The sequence below is a fragment of the Anthonomus grandis genome, chromosome 22, assembly GCF_022605725.1.
Source record: "Anthonomus grandis grandis chromosome 22, icAntGran1.3, whole genome shotgun sequence".
NCBI lineage: Eukaryota > Metazoa > Arthropoda > Insecta > Coleoptera > Curculionidae > Anthonomus > Anthonomus grandis.
In genome coordinates this window covers 30,952,144-30,965,522 of record NC_065567.1, presented here as the reverse complement: position 1 = coordinate 30,965,522, position 13,379 = coordinate 30,952,144, and the positions used below count along the sequence as shown (strand labels likewise).

At 31.1% G+C, this 13,379-nt stretch overlaps 1 protein-coding gene across 8 annotated transcripts in view; it reads right to left on the bottom strand.

The window, feature by feature from the left end:
- Positions 1 to 13,379, bottom strand: part of LOC126748203 (phosphatase and actin regulator 1) — a 101,780-nt gene that overhangs the window by 2,721 nt on the left and 85,680 nt on the right. For 7 of the 8 annotated variants that reach the window (XM_050457271.1, XM_050457273.1, XM_050457274.1 and 4 more), the window contains 7 exons: positions 7,891 to 8,085; positions 5,876 to 6,115; positions 4,669 to 4,930; positions 2,136 to 2,168; positions 1,198 to 1,437; positions 1,017 to 1,144; positions 783 to 963 (listed from right to left, as the gene is read on the bottom strand). In XM_050457271.1, coding sequence (XP_050313228.1) covers positions 783 to 963; positions 1,017 to 1,144; positions 1,198 to 1,437; positions 2,136 to 2,168; positions 4,669 to 4,930; positions 5,876 to 6,115; positions 7,891 to 8,085 — 1,279 coding nt within the window. The remainder of the gene's footprint in view (positions 1 to 782; positions 964 to 1,016; positions 1,145 to 1,197; positions 1,438 to 2,135; positions 2,169 to 4,668; positions 4,931 to 5,875; positions 6,116 to 7,890; positions 8,086 to 13,379) is intronic. The other variant, XM_050457269.1, reaches the window with a different exon arrangement.

Below are 13,379 nucleotides of genomic sequence, written 5' to 3'. Positions count from 1 at the left end.
AATGGAAAAGAAATTAATGTCGCTTGGAAGTTCTTCATCTTTTAATTCTTTAAGGAAATTTTTTGAATTGTCGATGATTTTTTGAATTAGTGCGAATGTAATTGATAATGTGTGTAATATTACTTTAATAACACTAACTACTATATAACACATTTTGTAATTCCTCACAAGTTTATTAAGAGACACATCAAGAGTTTTCAACATGGAACCTACGGCATTTGTAATATCGACACCGCCGGCTGACTTTCGAATTGCTACTAAATCTGTTTTTTAACATCCACACTACTTTTTCAAATAATTTTTTAAATTATTTTCAAGAGAAAAATTTACGAAACAACTTTGTGCAATGCTTCGATCTAAAACTTTACCATACAGGCGTTTTACATGAGTTATATTCCAGGCAATAACACAACTGGCTTCAGCCATATTATTAGCTTGATTTCTAAAGGTCATCAAAGTTGACTGTTGTTTATTTAAATTAAATTCTAAAGAAGCAAGTTTATCTAATCTTGGTTTCATATTGGTTTCATAATGTAGACGTAAATTGCTAGCTTCATATTTTTTGACTGTAGAAATACAAATAATACATAATGCTTTCCCGTTATTTTTAATAAAAACGAAGTTCTACTTCCACTTATTATTAAAACTTCTGGTATTTTCTTTTCGTTCTAAATGATTGTAGGGAGTTGATTGAAAAGTCTGCTTATAGCAAAATCAATCAGATCATGGCGACACTCCACTGAGAAATTATTTTGTTAAGGTTGAACTTATGTTGGTAATACCTAGTCCAAGGTTTATCAGCTCTCCGATCATAGTCATGGGCTTGCGTGACTTCAATGTAGTCATTAAAGCGGATGATTTTCTTCTCCTTCAGCTCCTCGACGGTTGGCCTGAAGCTCAACTTTCTCAACAAGAACCGCTTCTTCTCATCTTTCTGTTTCTTCTCTTCAGCGGGACTTTGTTCTAAAATGATCGAATGCAGTTTTTCTTTAATAAATCACATTTTTATTACGTACTTTTCAAAATATTTCTCTCTTCCAACTCCTCTTGGGTCGGCCTCATGCTCAGTCGGCGTATAAGGCGTGCGCCAATCGCTTCTTTCTCGCTCTGCCTCTCGTTTTCTGATTGTATTTGCAAAATATTTCTGAAAAAAAATTATTAAAAAAAAAAAAACACAATTGAATGATCTGGTTTTACCTGTTGATAAGTTCCTGTTTGTCGGGCCTCAGGGCCAACTTAAGAGACAAACTTTCCCTCCTAGCGATTTTTAATGCCAACCGACTTTCTTCGGGCATATTGGAATCGTCATCCCGATACGGGATTGGGCCATCAGTTGAGTCCGAATCGGTGTCGTCCTCTCTTATTATGTACGGACGCGCGTTTTCTTTGTTTTCCATTGTCGTTGGTAGACCCAGGGAAAATTTCGGTTTTGAGGAGCTAAGAAAAGCGAGAAAAAATTTATAATCAATTCAAGTATACCAGGGGGTACTACAACCATGTAACAGGCTCTCATTTTTAACTAGAAGTTTTAAATTTCATTAATAATCACAAATTGAAAATTAACTCACGAGTGGCTTTAATGTAAATCATATTGATGGCTATGGACACCGAGTTAGCCATACCTAAGTGTGCTAGTATTTAGATTATGACGCTTAAAAGAGAATTTTAATGTGCAGTGATTGATGAAAGGTATGGTTACTTCCCATTAAACCCAATTATCGCTTTTACTCATATCCAAAATTTGACAAAAAAAAATCAAAATTCAAAAAAAAAAGATGAAAGCCTGTTACTTGATAACTGTGCCATCTGGATGACAAATTATTTATATGTATATTATAAGTTATTCGCTTTTAAGCGCGTTGTGTGATTGTTTTTTTTTGAACGAATTGAAGTTATCTGTATAATATAGTAATGGTATTTTTTTGAAAACCGAGGAAAAAAAAAGACAATTTAAAGTATTTAGTTAGATTAGGCCTTTTTAATATAAATTCTTAAATACTACAACATTCTATTAAAATGTTGTACGATTTGTCACTAAATTCTAAATTAAAACTGCCCTTATTATCGAATTTTATTCCAAAAAGTATCGACCCAAATTCCCTCCTTATGAATATTTATGAACTCAATATATTTACCATATTCTAATCCTAGGCCTTGATAGTGGCCTTCTGCATAAAAAGAAAAATAGAAAAAATGTATTAGGTAGGCATTATTAACACTTAACTTAAAATTTTAACCCGGGTAGTGTTCAATTATCATTGGTAAACAACCATTCTGGCGCAAGTATCTGGGTATGTTTTCTTTAGTAATTTGGGTGTGCTTAATCCGAAAATCATGTCCATTTTACCCTATGAGGTAAATTTTTGAAAATATTGCCGCTTATAGAAAAATTTAGATTTTTTTTTTCGGCAATATTCTTGCAATTAACAACACATCAAATCGAGTCTTCACATACTCAGTAAACAATAAGACAAATGTTTAGGAAGTTTTGATTTAACATACAATGAGATTAATATTAAAAGTTATCAAGAACATGTTTTTTTATAGTCATGAAGTAGACAATTACATTGAATTCACATGGTTGTAAAACTGACATATCATGCCTGATCCCGATAACATTTACAGGAGTTACTTCTTATAACCACTTTAATCGTGTGTAAAAACCTGAACATCAATAATATTTACAAAACTTTTGAGTTTTGAGAGACACATCCATGGTGATGTAAAATTTCTTTATCAAGATGGTATCCTAAAAATGATATGTTTTAGATATGTATATTGACTTAATACCAGAACCACTGGAATCTCTTATTATGAAAATAAAACATTTGGAAAAGATTGGATGTAATCCAATCTTATATCCAAATAAGATTAAGTAATAAATGTTTCAATAAATGGGTGTAAATAGTAATTTTAATGAAAAACAATAAGGTTACAGGGATTGCATTGTTTAAGATATCACTAATGTTTCAATGCTCCAAACCTAAAGGGGATGTTCATGTGATGTTTCAATAAAATTCTTGAAGATTGTAAATTACTTGTATAATATAATATATACGTATGACCAGAAAATATATAAACAATTCGTGATACGGCCAAAATAGCAAATGCGCTTTTTTTAACTAAAGTTTATTGTTTATCAAATATAGTTATCTAATTCTTTACCATTTTTGCAATACAATAAGCATGCTTTAGGTCTTATATTATGTATCACATGATTTATTATTTTTAACTGGTGTTTTACCTAATTCTAGCTAGGTATGGATCGGTATTCTCTTGATTGAATTTTTTGAAAATAGACTTTACTGTTTGTACTACTCTTTCTACTTGTCTGTTTGATTGTGGAAAATAAGTGCTAAAATTCAAATCTATAGCAAAATTTTGAAATTAAAGTCCGAAAGATGGTCGTCCATTATCTGAGAATTTTATATTAGGTTAAATACAAAACAAAATAAAAACACAGAAGTATACTACTTTGAAGATAAAATTGACTAAAAGCCTCAAATTATTACAAATATTGTAAAAGCAAATAGTAGATACATCTTAAAAACAAATACTCAATAAAATAAGGTTAGGTACCATTAAATGAATATTAATAAGATAAGCTGATTAACGTCATAGTTAACTAATGATTCTTATTATAACTGCTATGAATAATATGTCCTATAGTCAATAAAAAGTTAGTCAGTCGTTACTCGGTTATTGCAACTCCCATTTATTGCAAGCTTTGTTAATTGCAAGAGAATAATCTTGCTTAATGCAAGCTTAACCAGAAAAGGCCCATACAACACAGTTCGCGTTTATTTATATGAGTAAGAAAATCTTTAATCACCTTCCTTTGGAAATTACATCAATAGACTGTCCTGTTATAAGAAAAACTTGTTAAATCCTGGAGAAATATTTTAATGTAACTATTTGAAATGAATAAACTATTCACTTTTATATAATTAGTTTGTGTCTTATAATTGATAAGTTTTAATGTTGTTGAATTTCCAATGTATTTTACACACTTTTATACTCAAGTACGATTTTCTGTAATCTGGGATATTTGAATTTTATTAGGATTATTTTAGCTCATACCAAGGCTTTGTCTTGTCAACAACTCTAATTGTGATAAAGCTAGTTCTTAGAATTTGAATTAAAAGTACTAATTGAACATACCAACAACTCATACAAATAATTTCAGAAATAGTTGTGTCCGTTACTGAAAAAAACATAACTTCAACAATTCTTATCGGAATAATTCGATATTTGGATATGTTGAAAAATACACAATATGCTATTGATTTACAGAATTTCATTCAATTTCTATTAACCATGTTTCTGCAGTTGGAACTTCATAGAATGATGGAAATCACTCAAAAAACAAGTTTTTTTTTACTGAATTATGACTTTCATCAACTTTTTGATCAAAAAAATGTTTTCAAGGTTCGTCGCAGTATATTGCAAGCATGAGTGATCTAAATTTTTGTCACTACTCATAGGAAAAAAATTATATTAATGCAAAAATGTTTTTTTCGCACTATCTTAGAAAACAACACCTTATCAGAACAAAGGAATATCATTTTCGGAGTCGGCATTTTCCAAAATACCCTAGAAAACATATTCAGATTCTTTTTTGTATAACAGCATTATAAATGATGAATACCGAAATATGCCTCAACTCACTTAAAACTAGAATTATGCTCCTGTTGCCTGACACCCAAAGGGCGGAAGTTCTCCTGCGTGGGGGTGCCTTGAGGGGTCGACCCTCCCCCACTGTTCTTCTTCTTCAAAGCCGACTTTAATGGCATCGCGTTAAATCGCGGTTCTTTGGCGGGGATTTCGTCAATCCTGGTTGTATCAATTGTTGGATCTGGTTGCGGCATTCGATACATGTAAGAATTCTCCTCCTCACATTCGGCGTCATAATCGTCATCGTCTTCGTTATCTAGAAAAATTAATTTACATTTACTTGTAATGATAAAACCACTCGACTGTATCGAATTGAATTCATTGTTTCTTTGGATGATTAAGTTATTCAATTGATTAGAATAAATAAATAGTCAACTATCTTAAAACAGGCATAAATTTAAGAACAGAAGTGTTAAGCTGCTTGGAAATTAAAGGACAACTCAAAAATTAACTTGAATTCGTGTTAATTTTTTTTTCAAATGAGTTGCTGCTCTGTGCATTTACCTATGCACAGAAATCGAATTTTTTACGAGCATAGTCCCTAAATTTCATTAAAAGTAGAATTTTATCATCTATACGAAATATTATAGGTGATTCTTGATTTTGAATATTCTCATATTCAAAAATAGAAAACACTGAACTATGGTTGGATATTGTCCATGAAATTGGAGTTGATTGTAATTTTTTGGGTATGAATTGTTTACTAGATATTATGAAGTCAATAAGACTACCATTACCTGTATTTAAGTCTAATCTGGTAGGTTCAACAATATTTTGAGCCAAATTAAAAATTTACAACATAAATCTTAATCTATTACTATGCAAATTTACTTTTAAAAAGTCGATATTATATAGTCATAATTTATAATCAAGGATTGAAGCATGTTTTCCAAATCATTCAAAAACAGGGAAAATAAACAGAAATAAGTGCAAATTATGGTTGAAATTTTAAATAAGGCTGCTTAAAAGCTCCTCTACTTAATTTATTTTAAATTATCCTATTATAATTATTTTTGTATTTTTGCTAGTTGATTTTTGTAGTATGACCTATTTTTTTAAATACCTGTTTAACAAATTAGGTTAAATTACAAAAAAACAAAAATTGACTGTAATACGTAAATCTCTCAACTGCTTGATATAAGAAAAAACTTACCAGAAGGCTTAATTACCCGAAATAAGAGGATACTTAAGAGATTTTTACCTTCATAATCATAATCACCAGGATTCAGTAGGGGACTTGCTTGTCTTCTCGGTTGGGGACTGGGCGAACTAAACATAGGGGGCGGGGGAATGGGTCCTATCTCCGACACTGGAATGGGCGGTTCCGGTAACTCGGATAAAACGAAGGGCGGCACGTGGGGCGGCTGCACCGGGTGCGGTCCGTGTTTCTCTTGAGCGGGCGGCGTCGAGCCCGGTGGTCCGATCTGAGTTCCGTCAGAAACTAAATATAAATTAAATGCCCGTGAGTTGTTTACTTAAAAAGCACGAATTTTCAATAAAACTTTTCAGGCAAAATCAACGATTTTTTTTCATATATCGGGTCAATATGAAATCCGACAAAAATCCATTTCCTATTGCAGAGGAGCACAAGAAAGAGTCGATAGCCATAAAGCAATATACCCTTGGTGATATATTTTTCAGAAAATACTTAAATGGGTTTATTTTTCGAGTTTATTTAATAGCGCAAAAGTTAGACAACTAATGCCGATTTTATATATTGAAAAAATTCAGTGTTTTAAGGTTTTTTTAAATTTTTTTCCAAAAAAAAACATTTTTATTAACCAAAACCTTAATACAATTTTTAGTTCTCGATAAAACGCACACATCTTCTATAAGTCATTATTTCCCTAAAGTTACCGTTAATCCATCAGAAGGGCTAGAAAATCACAAATTTCTGAAACTTTCGACGTTAAAAATAAAAGCTCCGGCACTATGACAATAAGCAATAACTATACAGCAAAGCCCCACGTCAACTCTAATCGACCCAAAAAATTTTATAATTTTCAAAGAATCGTTGCGACCTGTATTGAATTCCCATTGAAAAAAATTTTTTTTTTGACTTTTAAGGAGTCCTGGTCCTAAACAAAAAAAAATGAAAATTTGTAAATAATTAAGTTTTAGCGTCATATTTCTAGATTATAAAAAGATAAACATCGTTTGTATTTATTTATAATTTTGATACACATATTGATAGCGATAAAGGATTTTTAGATTATGCTTTGTTTTTGATATAGTTGTAGTTCTATTATTCTACGTCAAAAATAAACCAAGAAAGAAAATAACGATTAATTGACCACGACCTCCTTGCGGACAGTAATTGAACAGACAGGAATAATAGAGACAGCTATAAAGGCCCTGAAAAATTGAAAATGCATAAACCCCATCTATACAAAATGCAGATACTTCAAGAACTCTATGTCGATGATTTTGATAAAAAAATAGAGTTTTGTGAATTTATAAGTCCTTCAAATTCTACCGAATATCTGTTTCAGCAATAAATGTTAATTTTTTTTTAAATGGAAATATTAACAAACAAAATTGCTAATATTGGAGTGCCGCATATTTTTCGAGAAGAACATACACAATATCCCTGTTAACTGTTTAGGTTAGTATTCCTGGAAATGCCATTATTAGACTTTTTTATTGAAGGAAACTTGACAGGTAATCAGTACCTTGAGCTAGAAACTCAATTTGATATAGAGGGTAATATTTCAGCAGAAGGGTGCTCTACTTCATTATTTTCTTCCGGTCCTACAGTGGTTGAACAAGAGATTCCCCAATAAATGGATTGTCAAGAGGAGATCAACCAATTGAATGTCCTCCAAGATCACCCGATTTAACACCTTTAGACTTTAACACACTTAGGGCGTAATTGCTCATCCGCAAATAAAAAGTAATTTTTGTCAAAGTAAAATAATAAATAAAAAACTAGATTTTTTCTCTGTATTCCCAATGCAATAGTTTTTATGCAAACACTAACCCGAATACCAAATTCTCAATGCAGGCAAGTTTACCACTAAAAAAAGAAATGAACGCTTTTGAATGATGTGGCACTTGGCCCTCATTCCCATTTAAGATTCTAAGAGGTACATCCTCCTAAAAAGTTAAAACAAGAAGACTAAAAATACTAATTTAAAATGTCCCCCTTGCAAATAAAATTGACGAATGAAATTTGAATTTCCGTTAAATGAAACATAGTGGTCGAATAAAACTTACAATGTTCGCTATGGTAACATAACAGTCTCCTAGTGAGTTTCCCGTGACCCAAGGTGTTGGGCCGTTCCGGTTTACGTCCATCGTCCCCTCCCTGCTGGTGGTTCCCCGGTTGGGTAACTTGGAGATGCCCATCTCCGTTGGGGGACATCGCGCCATTCTGAGCATTGCTTCCATCAGTCTTATCTTTTTTGGGCTCTGAAATTAACGAAAAGATTAATTTTTGATTTGAAATTCCCGCCAGAAGTAGGCAAGAGGTTCCACCAATCAGATTTCGAATTCGGGTGCGCACTAATCCGTGGCGCACACTATGTTATTCAAAAACCTTTTTAAATTGATTTGTTCTCATATTTTGCACAAGATTTTTTCCAAGTGTTTAGTTCTGTGTAGAGTCTTTGTTTTTTTTTTATTCAGGTGTGCTAACGCATGGGGTAAAAGAAATGAATTATATGAAAAAGCAGTGAATTATATTGTAAATATTCTATAAGAACTAAGAAATAAATAGTAAAAAAATTGTATCGAATATAGACATTGGCAACATTGCATACTAAGTAGGTTGTTTTTCAAATGTAGAGGACGAAAGTGAGAAATCCATTCTGGAAAGAAGAAAAAACACAGATTTCCTGGTTTTAATTACGCAAATTTCCTGGTGGTCATAGAGTGTCTTTTATACTGCACACCACTGCTGAGTGACCAAATGATATCTTGTATGATATATTTGAAATAAAAAAAATATTTTATTTAGGTCTGGGGTACAGGATAACAACAGAATGTGTAACAACTGACGGATTGTCATGTAATACCTTCAAAAATAAAAAAGGTTAAAAACTGCACCCAGGTCTTTAGTAACATCCTACAGATAATGTGGCAAAATGGGGTTTGATTTTATTTTTTTAATCTATTACTTTAAAATATGCATTCTTTTTCTAGATATCGAAATAGTTATTTAATTTATAACAGTAACTAAGGAACATTACTAGTGAATTGATTAGGGAATAATTCCTCTCTGACTTTATTAAATTTATATGTTTTAACAAGCGTGTATACAGCTGTTAATCTTTATTGTATAACTGGTGAATTTTTTGCTTAATTTCTGAAACCCAAACCTATGCATCGGGAAGCTCGAGGAAGCCCAACAGTTTTTAGCATTTTGTGAGTTTTTCGCACAATTATTATAAAAGGTATGATAATATTGAGGTGAATTTTTGAGGTTATTATAGGAAGTTAATGTCATTATTATTTTTCTTGTAGACGTTTGAATTAATATTTTATACCTTCAAGTCACTTATCTCAATTAAAAAGCCGGCAAAAAATTTATTTTATCCGGACTTCTCCAGAGTCATTTAATGCTTTTTCCAGGCACTTGAAATTATTTCCTTAAATAAAAAAGTAATTAAATTAATGCCTGGACGAAATGCTTTGAGGTAGTTAATTAATTTTTCCTCTCAATTAAGGAGGTTGCAGTCTATCCTTATTTCTACCAGGCAGTTGAGCAATCAAATCAAAAGTTTTATCCAGACAATTTTTTGTTTGCTCCAGATTTTTTAAATTAATTAAACTTTTTCCAGGCAGTTAATTAATCCCCTCAGATAAAAAAATTAGTTCAACCCAACCCAAACCTATGCGTCTAGTAGGAAATGTATGGGTTTTTCAAATAGAAAAAGTGATAAACAGAGGGTTTTGTTTAATATGGAGACAAAATCTGTCTACTGTAGTTTCCGAAGAAACCACACTAATTTCCCACTAATTTTAAGAGCACAGTATAATAGAGGGAAATTCAAAATTGGCGCCATAATCAAAATTTAAATGTCCTGCTATTATAACGTTAGTACTAGTCCTCGACATTCAAAGGGCGCAACGTTCATCGACGGTTCAGTGTTCTATTGGCTCTTATGAAGGATCAAATTTCCTATTACTCCAATTGTTTGAGTTATTAATAATTGATTTGATTTAAATACTAATGACTCCTTTTAATGAAGAGTGATGCAAATCGACTTCCAATGGGAGGCAACAAAGAGAAAAAGTGTCTAAACGTCAGACGAGCTAAAGTAACTTTAACAAACCTTAATTGGTTTATTTATAACTGGAATAAGAATGAAGCTCGTTTAATTAAATGAGATTATTTCTTGGCTTGTGTTGAATGAACGTAGCGAGTTTGGTCTTAGGAAATCATCAAGGGGTATTTCTTACCCATTAGTTTTATATATGAACGTTTTTTTGTATCTTAAAGGCTTTTTGAGTTATAGGCAAATTTCTTCACCAAGGTCCATCATATTATGATTCTTATTTACCAATATTCCACCAGATCTAACTATACAACTTGCGTTGGTCAAAAATACAACCTGACAATAGATCAATTACTTCATTTATTAAATTTCACCTTTCTATTATTATTATATTATAGATATTACAAATATTTGAATTTTGGGGGTAATTTCTCTCTCCAATTTGTGCCGATATAGTCATGTCAGAACTACAAAATAAATACTGGTACAACGGCCCTTTAAAAGTTCATTCTTCAAAATGTAAGTTCTTCAAACTCTTTTCACCCTAAATTACAATTTACTACTGAAACAAAAACAAATAATAAGATATAATAATAATTGGAGCGTGTATTAAAATAATTAGCCGTAAATAATTGATGTTTTTCCACAACATTTATGAAAAAGTAAAAAAAAAAATGTTCTCTTCCAGGCAGTTACATCACATCCCTATAAATTAAAAATACCTTAAAAATGAAGTTACATTTTTCTTACCCTGACTGGAAGGAAAAGCGCTTTTGAACTAGGAGTAGATAAAAATAACTAGTAGTTTGTTGTTGCTTATTAGACCGCGTCATTGGTTCAGCTTTATGCATAAAAAAAATATCTGCTTTTTTATTAAAAGAAAAAAATTACTAGGGGCATGTGATAGAACATAATTGCAAAGGTTTGTTGCTGCTTATTCGACCGCCAAAACATCGCTTTTTATTCCGGAAACTTAAAAAAATTCTATTTGCAAGCAACTAGGATCCAGCCACTTATATTCCACCCCTTTGAATTAATTATAAAAAAAAGGAAAATTTGAGGTCAGTATTTATAGCTTCGATGCACTTTTACCTTTATGCCAAGCATTTGGATTTTTTTTCAAATATTTTCCAGGGAGTTGCAATAGTTTTGATAAAAGTGGGGTAGGGTCAAAAAGTTTTGCACATTTTTTTCATTACGTTCCAAGTGATTTTAAGGTTCTGCCTGATTGTTGGGCTAAATATTTCTAAAAACGCTTTTTTTTAACCGAAATAAATATAGGACACGTTTTTTCTTAAAAATCATTATTCTATCAGCTACTTTAATAAAAAAAAATAAAACGGTGCTAGTAAGAAAGCTATGGCATAAAACAGGGTGTAAATATGGTGCTACTAGTGCCATTACACTTTATGTGAAAAAATAAATAGAATCATATTTCTCAACCCTCAAAAACCCTCGATTCCCAGTTTTTATGTCGATAACTCAAAACCAACTTGAGCTATAGAGAAAAAGCAGATCTGAAATATAATTTTAGTATCCCAATTATGAGCGACATTTTACTAAGGCAATTTTAACCTAAAATTGCTTTTTGGCACATTCATTACCGACCACCCTATATATATCTTATTTTTTTAATTATTTCTTATAAATTTGTTTCTTGTTCCTTTTTCTTTTACTCTTTTTTAAAAAAAGTGTGTTTTATCGGTTTATGTGGTACAAATGTTTTAAAGGTTTATCTTGCTTATTACAGAAATTCATTCAGGTGATTTTCATATCATAGGGTCTATATTATCGATTGATACTGGGAAGCTCGGGGGTGTAATTTTGGCGCCCAACAGTTTTTAGCATTTTATGAGTTTTTCGCAAAATTATTATAAAAGGTATGATAATATTGACGTGAATTTTTGAGGTTATTATAGGAAGTTAAATTCATTCTTATTTTTCTTGCAGACATTTAGATTATTATTTTATACATTTAAGTCCCTTATCTCAATTAAAAAGCCTGCAAAAAATAATAATAATTTATTTTATCCAGACTTTTCTAAAGTCATTTTATGCTTCTTCCAGGCACTTGAAAAATCATTTCCTTAAATAAAAAAGTAATTAAATGAATGCCTGGACGAAATGCTTTGAGATAGTTAATTAATTTTTCCTCTCAATTAAGGAGGTTGCAGTTTATCCTTATTTTCAGGCAGTTGAACTCACTATTTGTTTCGTCCAGGACGGGTGAGCTATAATTTATTTTATCCAGGCAATTTCTTGTTTGCTCCAGACTTTTTAAATTAATTAAACTTTTTCCAGGCAGTTAATTAATCTCCTCAGATAAAAAAAATTAGTTCAACTGCTTGGACGAAATGGTTTCGAGCAGTTATATAGTTTTATCCTCTTCTTAAGGTAGTTGTTGCAGTCGATGCTTACTTCTCCCAAGTAGTTACAAAAAAATTACTAATAAATAAAATAATATTAATAGCATAACTTAAATAGGTACGATATCCATTTGAATATTGGATTGCTTGAATATGGCAACACTAGTAATTTTATAATTTTAATAAGCATTATTTGTATTTATTGTAGCGGCCTGAGGATGGCAGTTAGATACTTTATCCTCTTCTTAAAGTAGTTGCAGTCGATGCTTAATTCGCCCAAGTAGTGACAAAAAAATACTAATAATTCAAAATTATTTTAGCAGCATAACTTAAGTAGGCACGATATCTATTTAAATATTGGATTGCTTGAATATTGCAACACTAGTAATTTTATAATTTTAATTAACATTACTTATATCCATTGTAGCGGCCTGAGGATGGGTTAATATAGGCCGAAACCATTATTAAAATTTAAAACCTGAGCTTTATTTGACCCCACTCAGACATCCAATTAACTTACAAATTTGACATTTTTAAACTCTTATTTCAAAGTTTTTAATTAATTTTTGGTTATAACCTAAAATATTTCCACAATTTTTTTACATTAATATAAGAGGGTTCCTGAGGACGGATTTGAGAGTAAAAACGTGGTTCTGAGTAAAAGATTTGTGTAGTTAAAGCAATTTTAACTAGGGCATAATTTTCTTAGGAAAATCTCACTATTCTGGAGAATTTTACCACACAAAAATAATTTTCAGTTAATGCCAAAGCGTTTCTTTATTAATAGACTTGGGTTAATTAGCCTCAATAGACATAAAAAGAAAATCATATTAATTTGCGGACATTAATAAAATTTAACGTCCATAGTGTGAAAGAGAGAGAAAGAATGACGACGTTTCAGCATTTAGGTTCATTTTCAGGACTGGAAGTGATACGTTACAGTTTGCAATTAAATAAATAAATAAAATCATTAAATAAAAACACTGTAAAACAGGCAGTATTATTTTCTTAATGACGCTACCCTAATTAATAATATTAATAATAATAAAACGTTTATTAGTCACCAAGAAATTACAGCAATTAAGTACAAAGAATAAAACTAATAAAGGTAGATGTATTA